Source organism: Scardinius erythrophthalmus, assembly GCF_964197995.2.
Source record: "Scardinius erythrophthalmus genome assembly, chromosome: 5".
NCBI classification, from domain to species: Eukaryota; Metazoa; Chordata; class Actinopteri; order Cypriniformes; family Leuciscidae; genus Scardinius; species Scardinius erythrophthalmus.
Window position 1 is genome coordinate 50,440,992 of NC_138225.1, and position 14,076 is coordinate 50,455,067.

The 14,076-nt window shown below is 36.4% G+C and overlaps 1 protein-coding gene across 1 annotated transcript; it reads left to right on the forward strand.

Moving 5' to 3' along the window:
- Nucleotides 1-994: 994 nt before the first annotated feature.
- Nucleotides 995-12,616, forward strand: LOC308690719 (cationic amino acid transporter 2; the record flags this gene model as incomplete). The annotated part of the gene is made up of 11 exons (XM_081365379.1): nt 995-1,364; nt 1,801-1,956; nt 2,068-2,230; nt 4,027-4,163; nt 5,347-5,569; nt 7,329-7,465; nt 7,707-7,809; nt 8,793-8,920; nt 9,788-9,954; nt 10,680-10,788; nt 11,845-12,616. The coding sequence occupies 11 exons, from the start codon at nt 995-997 to the stop codon at nt 12,015-12,017; spliced, it is 1,866 nt and encodes a 621-aa protein (XP_081221505.1). The 3' UTR covers nt 12,018-12,616.
- Between the last annotated feature and the right edge of the window lie 1,460 nt (nt 12,617-14,076).

The window sequence follows — 14,076 nt, forward strand, 5'->3', positions numbered from 1 at the left end:
CAGCAGTAACAATCAGTTACATTACAAACTGCCAAAAGAAAAGGGAAAATGGCTCATAATTTAAACATTTCTTCTTGTTACTAACGTTACATTCCCAAGTAAAATGTCCTTGTAACTGTTAGGGCCGTTACATAGTCAACGCGAGCAACGATCGACGCGCTCCCTTTCATACGCAAGCGTCACTGGCGATGCGTGAAATGCAATACACCGTGACTGCTCAAACAGGGGGTAGTAGAGTCATAGTGGAGTCATAGCTCTGAATGCCCGTCTATTTCGCTTCAAACGCTCGCTTTATACGCGCGTCCTATTCGCCTTGGATGCGCGAATGGATTTAAAATGTTCAAGCGTCGAACTAGACACGAATTTGACGCTCTATTCGCGTTTGGTGTGAACGCTGCATAATAACAGGCTGCGATGTCAAGATTGCAATGCTGGAATGTGTGTGTGTGTCAGAGAGAGAGAGGCACGGGCGCGATCGAACAGTGGAAACATAAAAACATACTCCGTCATTTATACTCCTCCAACAAACACATATTTTCCGCTCGGGTAAACTGCACCGAGCGGTTGAATGCGCTTACTTGATCCGCCATGTTTTTTGTTTTGAAAAGTGTCTTATTTTACCCAGAATGCATTGCAGTGTAGTCCTACTTAAGATAGTCAGAGTCTTAAGTGCTTTGTGCAACGGTCTGATTTAGATGTCTATCTGATGTCTGACTATCTACTATATCTAAGCCATAGTCAAAGTCTATCTTTGTGAAACCGGCCCCAGTGGTGTCAATAAAAGCTTTTACTGGACTAACAAGGAAGTTTTCAGTTCTGAAACTTACAGGATATTCTTATAGTATGATGACCTCTAATATGTCAAAAGCTCAAGGAAAATTTGATTTCTTAGTTCATCACCCCTTTAAATATATCCATTATTAACATAATACTAAAGAATGCTAGACATGCTGCATATATGTGTTATTACATAATCACCTATATTTGTCTCAGGATGTCCTGTAACAAGGTGCTGTCGTTTCTGAAGAGCCTATCGAGGCGAAAGCCAGTGGAGCCCGATGGCGAAGAGTCCAACTTTAAGCGTTGCTTAACCACACTCGACCTAGTGGCCCTTGGGGTGGGAAGTACACTTGGGGCCGGGGTCTATGTCCTTTCTGGAGAGGTTGCCAGAACAGTGTCTGGGCCCAGCATCATTGTGTCATTCTTCATTGCGGCAGTGGCGTCTGTGTTTGCGGGGTTGTGCTATGCAGAGTTTGGCGCCCGGGTTCCCAAGACCGGCTCTGCCTATCTGTACAGCTACGTCACCGTCGGAGAAGTGTGGGCCTTCATCACCGGCTGGAACTTACTGCTGTCCTACATCATAGGCAAGAACAAACATTATTATGCCCGACATTCATTGACCATGGATTGTTCAAAATTCCAGGAATCATTGGTTGCAATAAAAATGTTTTTATTGCTGTGTTCTTCCGCTTTGATAAGATATGCTGTATACACGTTTCCACCGGTGCCTTGAAACACACAACCAAACCAATGGTCTTCCGCAAGACGCATGATGTTACATAATGTAGCTTTAATGTATTTTGAGTATAATCACAAAATGTATAGACATAATATTGCAGAATCAACCAAGGCTGCATTTCCCAAAAGAATCGTAAACATTGACATTTATAGGGATATTAATCTGACAAGATTTATTTATTTATTTCATGGCTCACTAAATAGTTTTATGGCTTATAAACTTGCTTATCAAATGTCTGTAATGTATAAATGAATTGCTTGATCTGAATGACTTTATGACAGGCACATCCAGTGTTGCCAGAGCATGGAGCGGCACTTTCGATGACTTGATTGGAAATAAGATCGCCGGTTATTTGAGTGCAAATATACCAATGAATTTACCTGGCCTCGCTTCGTATCCAGACTTCTTTGCTGCTGGCCTTATAATGGTTTTGGCAGGCAAGTAAGATTTACAGTACATTTATTGTAGTGTCAATAAAAGGGCTATGGTAAAACACAGTAATACAATTCAAAATGAGAAGATTTGTGTTATTTGTTGTCATTTCTCAGGTATCCTTGCGTTTGGTGTGAAGGAGTCTGCCATTGTCAATAAGATCTTCACAGCTGTAAATATGGTAGTTCTGGTTTTTGTCATCATTGCTGGGTTCATCAAGGGAGACCTTGGAAATTGGCAGATAACAGAGGAGGACATTTTGAACTACACAGTAACCGCGTATGTTGCTTTATGAAATTTACAGAGCATTTGGGGTTATGGTAAAACTTAAAACTGCATGTTTTAGGGGCCATTTTACTTCACACGACACCGTTTCCAACTAAAAACTAAAAACATTTTATGTGTTTTGGCCGTTCATTTACACAACAATTTTGAGGGGCCTGAAAACGGAAACTTTTGAAAACGGGTTTCAAGTTTTTGAAAATAAAAAAAAAGTGTAAAAAAGTGTAGTGTAAACTACAAAAATGCGAATTTGTGAAAAGGCTGACGTCATGCGTATGTGTATTATCAGAGAATGTCTAATAAGGGGAGAACTACCACTCTCAGTAAACTTCCGGCTTCTGAACTGGTTGCAGTTCCACTCTGGCTCCATATGAGGGCGCTCACAGGACGAGTGCATGGAGAATGGAGGTCTAGTAATTTGAATGTTGTTTTCGAAAGGAGGTGCAAAGAAATTACACAGAGTCATTTATTTGCTTTAAAAAGTCTTTTAAAATGTCAATGACGTCATACGACCAGAGATACTGCTTTACGGCAATCCTTCAGTCACTCTGGTGCTTTTGCGCTCTGCACTTTCTTTTCTCTCGAGGCATCGACAACACAGCGGACACAGGTAAATACATGTGCTAGAAGAGTTTATGCTTTGTTGTTTTAAAAGACCACGCCGAAAATACACACACACACACACACACGATCCAATCAAGCGGTATCTCTGGACGTAATCAGTCCTTCACTGACCAATCAGCGTTCATTAGCAGAATGCTAGCGTGTTATGGGCAACAACAACTCAACCTGTAAGAAATCGAAAGGACATAAGTACTCGTTCATTCAACTTTCGACCTATAACCCATGTTGAACTTGCAAAACCTACAATCAAATCTGAGATTTCTCAACGGCAATCGGGTGAAAGAGACAAATTTAGCCGTCTAGCCCCATAGACTCCCATTCATTTTGCACTCATGGGCGATCGCCCCCAGTGGAACTCTGGTGGAACTACAACCAAAATTCGGGACTTAATAGGGAGTGGCCATGCAGCCGTTATTTTGAAATCGAAAGCGAGGCTCCGGTGGGAAGAAAACCGGAAGTGTCGCCTTTAATCACAGGAGAGTCGTGAATGCGATGGCGTATTGTTGTGTTTAATGATGTTTTGTCAATTCTAAAACTGTACATACATTTCTTTCATACTTTAGACTATATACAGTGAAATTCATTTATAAATAAAATATTTTTTTTATATTATTCAGAAAATAAAAAAAGAAGCAGGAATGAACTATATAAATATCCTATATTGGATATTAACATCCAAAAGTGTAAATCACGGCAGCAGCTTCAGGTTGGTAGTCCAAAGCCATTGTTGTTTATCTTTACTTCCGGGGTTTTTCCCACCGGAGCCTCACTTTCGATTTCAAAATGGCGGCTGCGTGAAATCAGCGTATAGGAAGTGGCCAGGCTCTCTGGTATTATGTGTTTAGTCACAGATGCGTAGTGTTTCTTTACAATGACATCGCCACCAACTGGCCTGGCAGCAGAATACAGCATTTTTAATCATTTTCGCAGATCCATGTGAGCGAGGATCGTTTTGACGATGGTGTCGTCTGTACGCGAAAAATACAAAGGAAAAACTTTTGCGCTTTTGGTACACCGTTGTCATGTAAACGTACCCTTAGATCTGTGACTCTGCAAAAAAAAATGTATTGAAAAATTTAGAGCCTCTTTGAGAATGTGTTTGCTTGTTTTTAATTACCACTATCTGCTATGCTGAAATAGTTTTTAACAGTGCTTTTTTTGTTGTTTAGAAATCTTTCAGTTTCAAATGAAACTTTGTCCAGTTTTGGAGCTGGAGGATTCTTTCCCTTTGGTTTTGAGGGAACGTTTGCCGGAGCTGCGACCTGTTTCTATGCCTTTGTGGGTTTTGACTGCATTGCAACCACAGGTACTTCATCAATAGAGTGCAATGGTCTGGTTCTGGAAGCAAAACCTCCATTCACTTTCTCCATAGGGAAACTGATTTTTAACAAAACCTTTAAAGACAGCCCTAATGTGAGAACTGAGGTTGTTAATCGATGCTTTATGCTTTTGCTGAAGCCATCAGGTCATATTATTTCAAAATGATCGTGTTCAACAGTTGAATTTGTGGTAAAAAAAAAAGTACATTACCCATGATGCTTTAAAGAAATTTGCAATACTTAAATATTTGTATATATATGCATATTTTGCAATAAACTTAAAATATAGATATAATTTCTTTAGATATAATCAACAACTTTAAATTAATAGTTTTATTTTTCTTCTTTGTTTTTAATTTAGATTATGTACCGATGCTTTATGGGATTGTAGTTCTTTCACAAAAGCCGTAAAGTACACAGTTTTGTATCTTTATGTCCTATTTTCAAATACGTTTTTGCTTCAAATTAAAGTTTGTAATGTTGTGATTCTCCTCATAGTAGCTGGTTGATTTGGTTCATGCCTTAAAATGCTTTAACGAAGACTTTTTAAAAACCCTATGGGAAATATGAGTGAAACAAATACTTCCGGAACCACCGCCGCTGAAAAAAGCACTAATGCGCTCTATAGCGATATTTATAATTTATAAGAAACTGAATATATAAAATTCTGTTGTACTCACCAACATGCTCCAAAACCAAATGCTTTTATTTTTTTCTGTGGAACACAAACATAATATTTTTTAATAATCTTTTCACAGTTTTTTGTAATTCCACAGTATCTTCTGATTTCATACTGTAGTGTGAGGAACAGACCAACATTCAAGGCATTATTTACTGATATGCTTCCTCTCCACAGAAGCTTTATTGTGGAGAGGAAGGTATGGCAATTTGTAGAATCCCTAGAATAAATTTTTGTATGATTAACTTATTATTGATAATTTGGTCTGTTCTTCACGCAAATCTTCAGAAGTCTTGGAATATAGCATATAAATTACACACACACACACACACACACACACACACACATACATATATATATATATATATATATATATATATATATATATATATATATATATATATATATATATATATAAGCATATAGCAGGAAACATTACAAGAAGGTCTAATTCACTAGTCTAAATTATATTTTGTACTCCTGTCATCTAGGCGAGGAGGTTCGAAACCCTCAGAAGTCTATCCCGATAGGAATTGTGGCTTCTCTTCTCATCTGCTTCTTGGCTTATTTTGGAGTTTCGGCTGCTCTCACCCTCATGATGCCTTACTACCAACTAAATGTTCAGAGTCCCTTACCCGCAGCCTTCACTTATGTGGGCTGGGATCCTGCAAAGTATGCCGTGGCTGTTGGATCTTTGTGTGCTCTCTCAACAAGGTAAAGCATCACATATAGGCTATAAAGCTCTTACTACACTAGACTCATACTATTAGGACTATAAAACACAGCATTGCATGATTAGTAAGAAGATACTACAGTAGATGCTCATGAACTAAAAAGGAAAGTGTGTCCATCGGTTTGGTAAAATTAGCATCATAAAGTCAAATGTAGTATGGATAATGCAGGACTCTATGACTGTCAAACACAGTTGTCAAGAATGGATGTTGAATCAGAACAGAAGTTAATTATTTAATGCCTGTGTTGGATATCCAGGTTCATCAGGTTCTCTATACCTTTTTAACAACTTAGTTCGTTAAATGTATATATAAATAAAAGTTCATGAAACAGAAGTTGCTATAGTCCACTTATATACGAGTGAAACAGCTTATTGAACAAAAAAAAAAAGTAGGACGGGACTTGATTTTTTCCATAGGGAACTGATTGGATGGTGGTGGTTTGCTATTGGTGGATCTCATGTGAGTGACAGGTTGCTCCGCCCTCACGCCAGTAAACAGAGAAGAGATGGGAAAGTTATTTTGATTAAAGATTACGAGGACATGTGAATTTAAAAAATAAATTATGATGAATTCATAATAATTACTGCAATATTACATTTAAAAAAACAAGAATAGTCTATTTTGATTTCATGGTGACTTTATGCCCCTTTACAAAATTTTGATTTGTTTTTGGGGTCAACTAGAATAGGTTTTCATATTTGAATGTTCAAAAAATACATAGTTTTTCACATACTTGACATTTCCTTTCTTTCCAGTCTATCAGTAACACTCTGAGGTGCGTTTCCCAAAGCCGACTATGGTCGCAAGTTCTGTCATTACTAATAGACTTCAATGGAAATTGCGATGATAGTTCCTATCACTATGAAGCTCCTCCTTCCAAAAAGCGCCATGTGCTCTCATTGGTTGGCTGAACCACTGTGTTGTGATTGTCACGCCCCTTTCCACAACCGTGAGTTTCAACCATAGACTGTAAAAAAAATATGGACGTAGTGTCCGTGACGTCACCCGTAGGTTTCTGAAGAGCATTTTTGAAGCCCAAAGTGGGCGGAGCCGACCGTCGCCATCTTGGCAGCGCGTCATTCCCGAATAACCGAAAATAGGCAAAGAGGCGGGATTAGCTGAGGTGACGTGACGCTAACAGACAGCAGACAAATGGCTAGTAGTGACAGCAGAGACAATCCACCTGTCACTCAAGTGGCCACGCCCTTAATTATGCAAAACTTTAAGGCTTAATATAATTTAAACGGAAAAGTTATTAAAAAAAAATTCACTCCCCTCACAGTTGTCATGAAGGGCAACAACTATATTGACCAAAATCACTTTTTGCACCAGGCTGTAAACATATTTTTTTCTACTGTAAAGTTTGGGATTTTAACATGGGGATCTATGGGATTGACTCTCTTTTGCAGCCTGTTCTGAGTTCAGAAACAGTGTGCACTGATTTAGAGAGAATAACTCCCTTTGAAATTACTTTGCAGAACTTTTTCATGCGGCAAACATTACCCAATAAAGAAAGTTGGAAATGTAAACTAAAATGCATAATAGGTCCTCTTTAAGCAAACTTAAAGCCTAACTTGACAGTCAATGATCACCATAGAGCAGCTATGAGAAAATAGCAGCTTAACACATGCATCACTCTTGTAGTTGTTATTTGCTGAAATGTACAAAATCATAAAAGGAAATACCTGATTAAACGACTGTAACATCAGTGTAATGCACTTTTCTTTACAATTCAACAGTCTACTGGGATCCATGTTCCCTATGCCCCGTGTGCTATTTGCTATGGCCAGAGATGGGCTGCTCTTCAAACCACTGAGTAAGATGAGTGCCAGACAGAGCCCTGTCATCGCCACACTTGTTTCTGGAGTAATAGCAGGTAATTCAGTTTGAGAACACATCAAAGTAATGCACCATGATAGTAACTAATCTAAGTGGCGTACCTTAGTCTCATACCATAAACATATTTAGGGCCTTGTTGCTAAAAAGGCATGAAGGGCTGTCCCAAAGCTCATTGAAGTTGAATTATTAGAACATCAAAGAAATATTATTTTATTAACTATAGAACATGCAAATTTGGTTGTCTTGAAATTCTAAGAGTGAACTATTTGTGATTTTAGCAATAATGGCCCTGGTGTTTGACCTGAAGGCTCTAGTAGACATGATGTCTATTGGAACGCTCTTTGCCTACACCCTCGTCGCCATCTGCATCTTAATTCTTCGGTAAGATACAGATAAAGATACATATAATAGAAAGAATTATCTATATCATAGATTTTACAATTTTTTTTTTCCAAGTACCCATACAGGTTTTACAAAGCACACAGAAAATACATTCACACTGAAATATGTAATGCCACTGTAACTCTGTAAATCCTGACATTTATTGTCATTTAACTGTTAAAATTATTATATATTTTTTTTTACTTTATTGAAACTTTAGACATAAAAAAATCTGCATGTGTTTTTTTTGTACCATATGATACAGTACATCAGGCTTTTATAGCTCATATAGTGTTAACTCATGAGGAGGAAAAAGACACTTTTAATTTCAGTTTTATTCAGAGGCCAAAACTGAACAAAAAATATACTATTTGGTGCAGTTGTGATGTTAAATAAAGCAAACATGTCAGTGGGAAACACAGACTTCTATATTTTCCTCTCATGCAGTTACAGATGCAGAATTGTCACTGTACCACTTCTACTTAGATACGCACTTCTGCACGAGATTAGAAAGAACACACATTTTTATAATTTTTGGATCATGAAAGAGTCTTACTTTGCTAGAAAGAAAGAGTCAGAGTAGTGAGATAAAAAGTCGCAATTATCTTTTTTTATTTTTTTATTCAGTGGAAACAAGCTTCTATATTAAGCTTATGACCTTACTCCGATAAAAGAAATGGGTGCTCATGAGATCTTTATAACAGTAGGCTATTGTAACAGTCTGGTGATGAGACAACACCAAGAACACTAGAACTAGAATTCAGTCTAAATTCCACAAATAATGTTAACAATTACCGACAAAGTATTTTCCTCAAAAACATTTTGGCTTTGGTAGTACTGACAAAGTACTGGCAGTGCTCAGTAAAAAAAATTGCATATTATATCCAGATCGAACACAAATATTCATATTCAGACAGCAAAGTTTGATGTAAATTACTGGCAACAGTAACAGTTGTGCAATAAAAGTATTTTTGTCCATGCAGGTACCAACCAGAGCAATCTGAGATCAGTAACAAACCACCAGAAGTCCAGAAGTGGAATCCTTTTCGCCCCCCTGAATATGCTTCTGCTTCAAGTTCTAAAGCTGTGTCTCTACTGACCGTCCTAACCGGTGAGTTTCGGCTTTCATCTTTTCATGCTTAAATGTGTGCAGTGATGAGAAGTATACAATTATGTTGAGTAATAGCTACTCGCTACCCGCTATAGCTAGCGCTTTTTCATTTAGTACTAGACAATAGTACTCCACGTATGACGTCATGGACCGCCGTCTGCCAATGATTATATGTGACCCTGGAACACAAAACCAGTCACATGGGTCATTTTTGGGAAATTGAGCTTTATACATCACCTGAAAGCATTGATGTATGGTTTGTTATGATAGGACAATATTTGGCAGAGATACAACTATTAGAAAATCTGGAATCTGAGGGTGCAAAAAAATCTAAACATTGAGAAAATCACCTTTAAAGTTGCCCATTTATGTTGGCGATTGTGCTGCATTCACTCACAAAAATAAATGTTTTATATATTTACGGTAAGAAATTTACAAAATATCTTCATGGAACATGATCTTTACTTAATATCCTAATGATTTTTGGCATAAAAGAAAAATCGATAATTTTGACCCGTACAATGTATCGTTGGCTATTGCCACAAATATACCCGTGCGACTCGTGACTGGTTTTGTGATCCAGGGTCACATATGTGTTTGTTTACACAGACACCAGTCACGGTGTTGGCGTTCCCCATAGCGTCAATACCAAGACGCAGTGTCGAAGTTCCACCTCGAAAGGGAACTGCAGCACACGCTTACAATAAACAGAACGATACCGTCCACTGGTGTGGACGCTAATATAGTTTTCGTTTTAGTTATATTTATAGTTACCGTTCTTGGTGTGAACGGGTCTTTAATAGTTGTGGTTACTCAATGGGTATTTCAATGTTTCAACTTCTTATTAACTTTTAATGTCCTTTCTAGTTGTGCTTGCGGTTATCCTGAGTGTGATCATCACAAAAGGTCTACCAGCTGGTCTGATTGAGGAGTGGTGGATGATTCTGATAATCACTTTGGTTTTGGTGGGTTTTGTCGTGATTATCATTATTATTTGGCGGCAGCCGCAGAATGGAACCAAGGCTGCATTTATGGTAAGTTTTCACTGGGTGTAAAAGGCAACAACATATGACTTTTTATGTAATGCATAAACAAAATGTGCCTGGATGTTGTTGCAGTGGTTATCAACTGGTTTTGCTTCAGATCTAGATTTTACATTCGTTACTGTTACTTAACAAGTTGACTAATATACTTAAACACGTGTAATGTATTTGATTATAATTTTAACTGTAGCATTTTATTCAATATTACCTTAAATTTAATATATTTTAAGTCCACTAAATTGCAACTTCATTCTTATAAATGTGTAATCACAAATATACTCAAGACATAACCCTACATGTTTCAATAGAAATTACATTAAAGTATAATTTATAATTTGACCATACCTGCTTATCAGAACATTCGGCAGTAGACTTTCAAAGACAACAGAACGAAATTACATATAAAGATGTCCTTAAGTCCTACTAAGTGGGTCAAAAGTTAAATTATAATTGCATTTAATATACATTTAAATTATAATTAATTGCATTTAACATGCATTTAAGTGTCCAAAAACATTACATCCAGTATGCACTTCAGTATATTCTTTTTAAGTATTTTATTTCTGTAATAAGTCTTTTTAAAAGTATGCTAAAGTGAACTTTTATTCACACGGTTGACAAAAGAAATTTTGAGAACTACTGTTGTTAAGAACAGTTGCTATGGAAATTTTCTGTTTTGAATTAGTCCTCAGAAACATTTTCACATTTTTCTGTAGGTTCCACTCCTGCCAATACTTCCTATTTTCAGTGCATTCATCAATGTCTACTTAATGGTCCAGCTGGGAAATGATACATGGATTCGCTATGCAGTGTGGATGGCAGTGGGTAAGACAACATAGAGACATTCATACACTGCCAGTTAAAAGTTTGAACACAATTGGCTTATGCATAATATAATACATTGTATAGGCTAGTCCATATTTATTCTCTCTCTCTCTCTCTCTCTCTCTCTCTCTCTCTCTCTCTCTCTCTCTCTCTCTCTGCATATATGAAGTGTTGAGATGCAAAAGCCTCTAAGTGCCGTCAGAAATTTTCTTCTAGAATGATCATTTTTATCAAGCTTGTATGTTTATGTTCAGTTATTTCACTTTAATGACTATTAATTGTCATTAAAGTGAAATTACTTAACCTAAATATACAAGCTTGATAAAAAATACTCATTTTAGAGGAAAATTTCAGATGGCACTTAGAGGCTTTTGCATCTGAACTCTTCATATATATATATATATATATATATATATATATATATATATATATATATATATATATATATATATATATATATATATATATATATATGTGTGTGTGTGTGTGTGTGTGTGTGTGTGTGTGTGTGTGTGTGTGTGTGTGTGTGTGTGTGTGTGTGTGTGTGTGTGTGTGTGTGTGTGTGTGTGTGTGTGTGTGTGTGTGTGTGTGTGTGTGTGTGTGTGTGTGTGTGTGTGTGTATATATATATATGTGTATGTATATATGTGTGTATATATATATATATATATATATATATATATATATATGAAGAGTTCAGATGCAAAAGCCTCTAAGTGCCATCTGAAAATTTCTTATAGAATGTTCATTTTTATCAAGCTCATATTTTTAAATTCAGTAATTTCACTTAAATGGCAATGAAAATTACCTATTAATTGTCATTTAAGTGAAATTACTGAACTTAAATATACGTGCTTGATAAAAATGATGGCACTTACAGGCTTTTGCATCTGAACTCTTCATATATATATATATATATATACACATACACTGTACAGTATGTGTGTGCATGTGCTGCATGTGTGTTTACAAATCTGCTAAAACTGCAAATATAGTATAAATTGATGTGGATGTGTATACTTGCTGAAGTATAATTGTCTTTCCTAATGAAACATAGGCTTGCTCATCTACTTCTGTTATGGAATGCACTTCAGTGAACAGAAGAAACGAAATGTAGAGAAGAAACGAAATCAGTCTCCCAAACAACCCATCCCTGTTGACACAATTGCTGCTAAACTGGAGGACAAGGAAAGAAATGGATCCATTACATTGAACCAAACCAAGTTGTAAAGCCAACATTAGTCTCGTGCTTTGCACCTGGGACAGGGAAATTGTATATTAGATTTTTTTGTACTGAAATTTTTATTAATATGAGGATGAATTTGTATCACAAATTATAAAACAAAATGTTGTACACAGATGATGATTGAGACTGAGTACACTCTTTGTGATAAAAGTCTGAACCTATATTATATATTCGTATTAGTACCTCTGAGGGTACTGCCCCATATTTATTGTTATTGTTACTAATCGTAAAGCCTATAGATAACAGAACATCTGGAAGCACTATGCATCAACCCATGACATTTCTCTTTCTTTGTCACCGCTGTTACGTTCAATATTTTGCCATTAGCTAACAAATATCATTGCACCGTCCACACCACATTATTATAGTTTATTGTTATTGTGCTTTGTGACATGAGCAATATATTTTCTTGTAAAAAATTATTACTATGATTTTTTTTAGTGTGTTCTTCCAGTTGAACTATTGAGCTTAAAGTTGTGTAAGTGTAAACACAATGAAATACTGAAAAGACTGTAAGAGAGATGTCTTTATGTGGCTCTGCTGTGGTTGTGACCTGCCCTATGAAGCATAAAAAACTTTTTCCAGACCTCTGTTATGACTGGACTTTATTTTTCATCTGAGTGCACTTCTAACCATTGAATAGCACAATGATTTTTTTTTTTAAATAAACACTTTTCAAAATGCTATCCAATGTTAAAGGGATAGTTCACCCCAAAATCTAATTTCTGTCATTAATTACTCATGTCGTTCCAAACTCGCAAGACTTTCGTTCATCTTCGAAACACAAATTAAGATCTTTTTGATTAAATCTGAGTGCTTTCTGTCCCTCTGTCGACACTTTGACACTTCAAAAAGTTATAAAATGTTATAAACATTGTTCAGCGAACATAAACGGCACTTGCTTCGACGCTCAAACGTGCTGTGTAACATAAGAATTTATATGTGAATAAAAGCCTAAATTAAATCAGTTCATCATATAAATCAATTGTGTCGCTTCAGAAAATTTGTACTAAACTGCACAATTCATATGGATTAGTTTTACAATCTCTTTATGAACTCTTTTGAAGCATCAAAGTGGTAGTTGCGTAGCTGTCAATGGAGGGACAGAAAGCTCTCAGATTTCATTAAAAAACTTCATTTGTGTTCTGGGTAGGGTTGCACCAGCCGTTCGTAAGTTCTTTCTTAAATTGGAACGTAAAGTCCACACTAGAGGCTTAGTAACTACTAGCTATTTTGTAACTAACTCTGAACTTTATTCCGTTGCACCATTTGTTCGTAAGGCAGAACGTAGCTAGTAGGTCGTAAGCTCTCCATAAAGTAATGCGTAGTCGCATAATATGACGTTTAGCCTCGATGATCCAATAGCATCCTTCAAATACGTGAGCAGATGTTGTGTTGAAATGCTGTGAATTTCAGTTTATCCTTCATTCTTTTGCCTCACGTTACTAACGGTAAAAATACGTTTCCATTAAATACTTGATCATGAATAGCATAAGTGTTTTTATATGTAAATAACATTCAGAAACTGTATTTGAAATGAAATGAATAAGGATCAATAAATAAATATTGATACAAAAAACATAAGAAATTACGTTTATTGATTTATGACTGATATTTGACATGCACAACATGGACCGATGCACACAGCGATGTGCTGTTTAGGATGGGTTTGTGTTAAAGATAGCCGCTAACAAAGTAATCTTTTCACATAATGTTCTCTCTCTTAAAATGTAAGTGAGTGTAAATGTCAGCATAAATAATCATATATGTTTAAAGAATTGAAGTCTGTCAGGTAAAAGAAGAGCTTATTGATGCAGTTCAGTCTGTCTGATATTTTATTCCATCCGTTACTCCTGATCGGAGGCTGCCGTAAATATTTAGTTTATACGTAGAGTTACGCTTCAACTAAGTTTAATGGTGCAACGCAAAAATATTTAGAAGTGCGCAAGTCGTTACTTAGTGTCCATTTACGTCAAAACTAGGCTAAGTTATTACGCACAGCTGGTGCAACCGGCCCCTGAAGATGAACGAAAGTCTTACGAG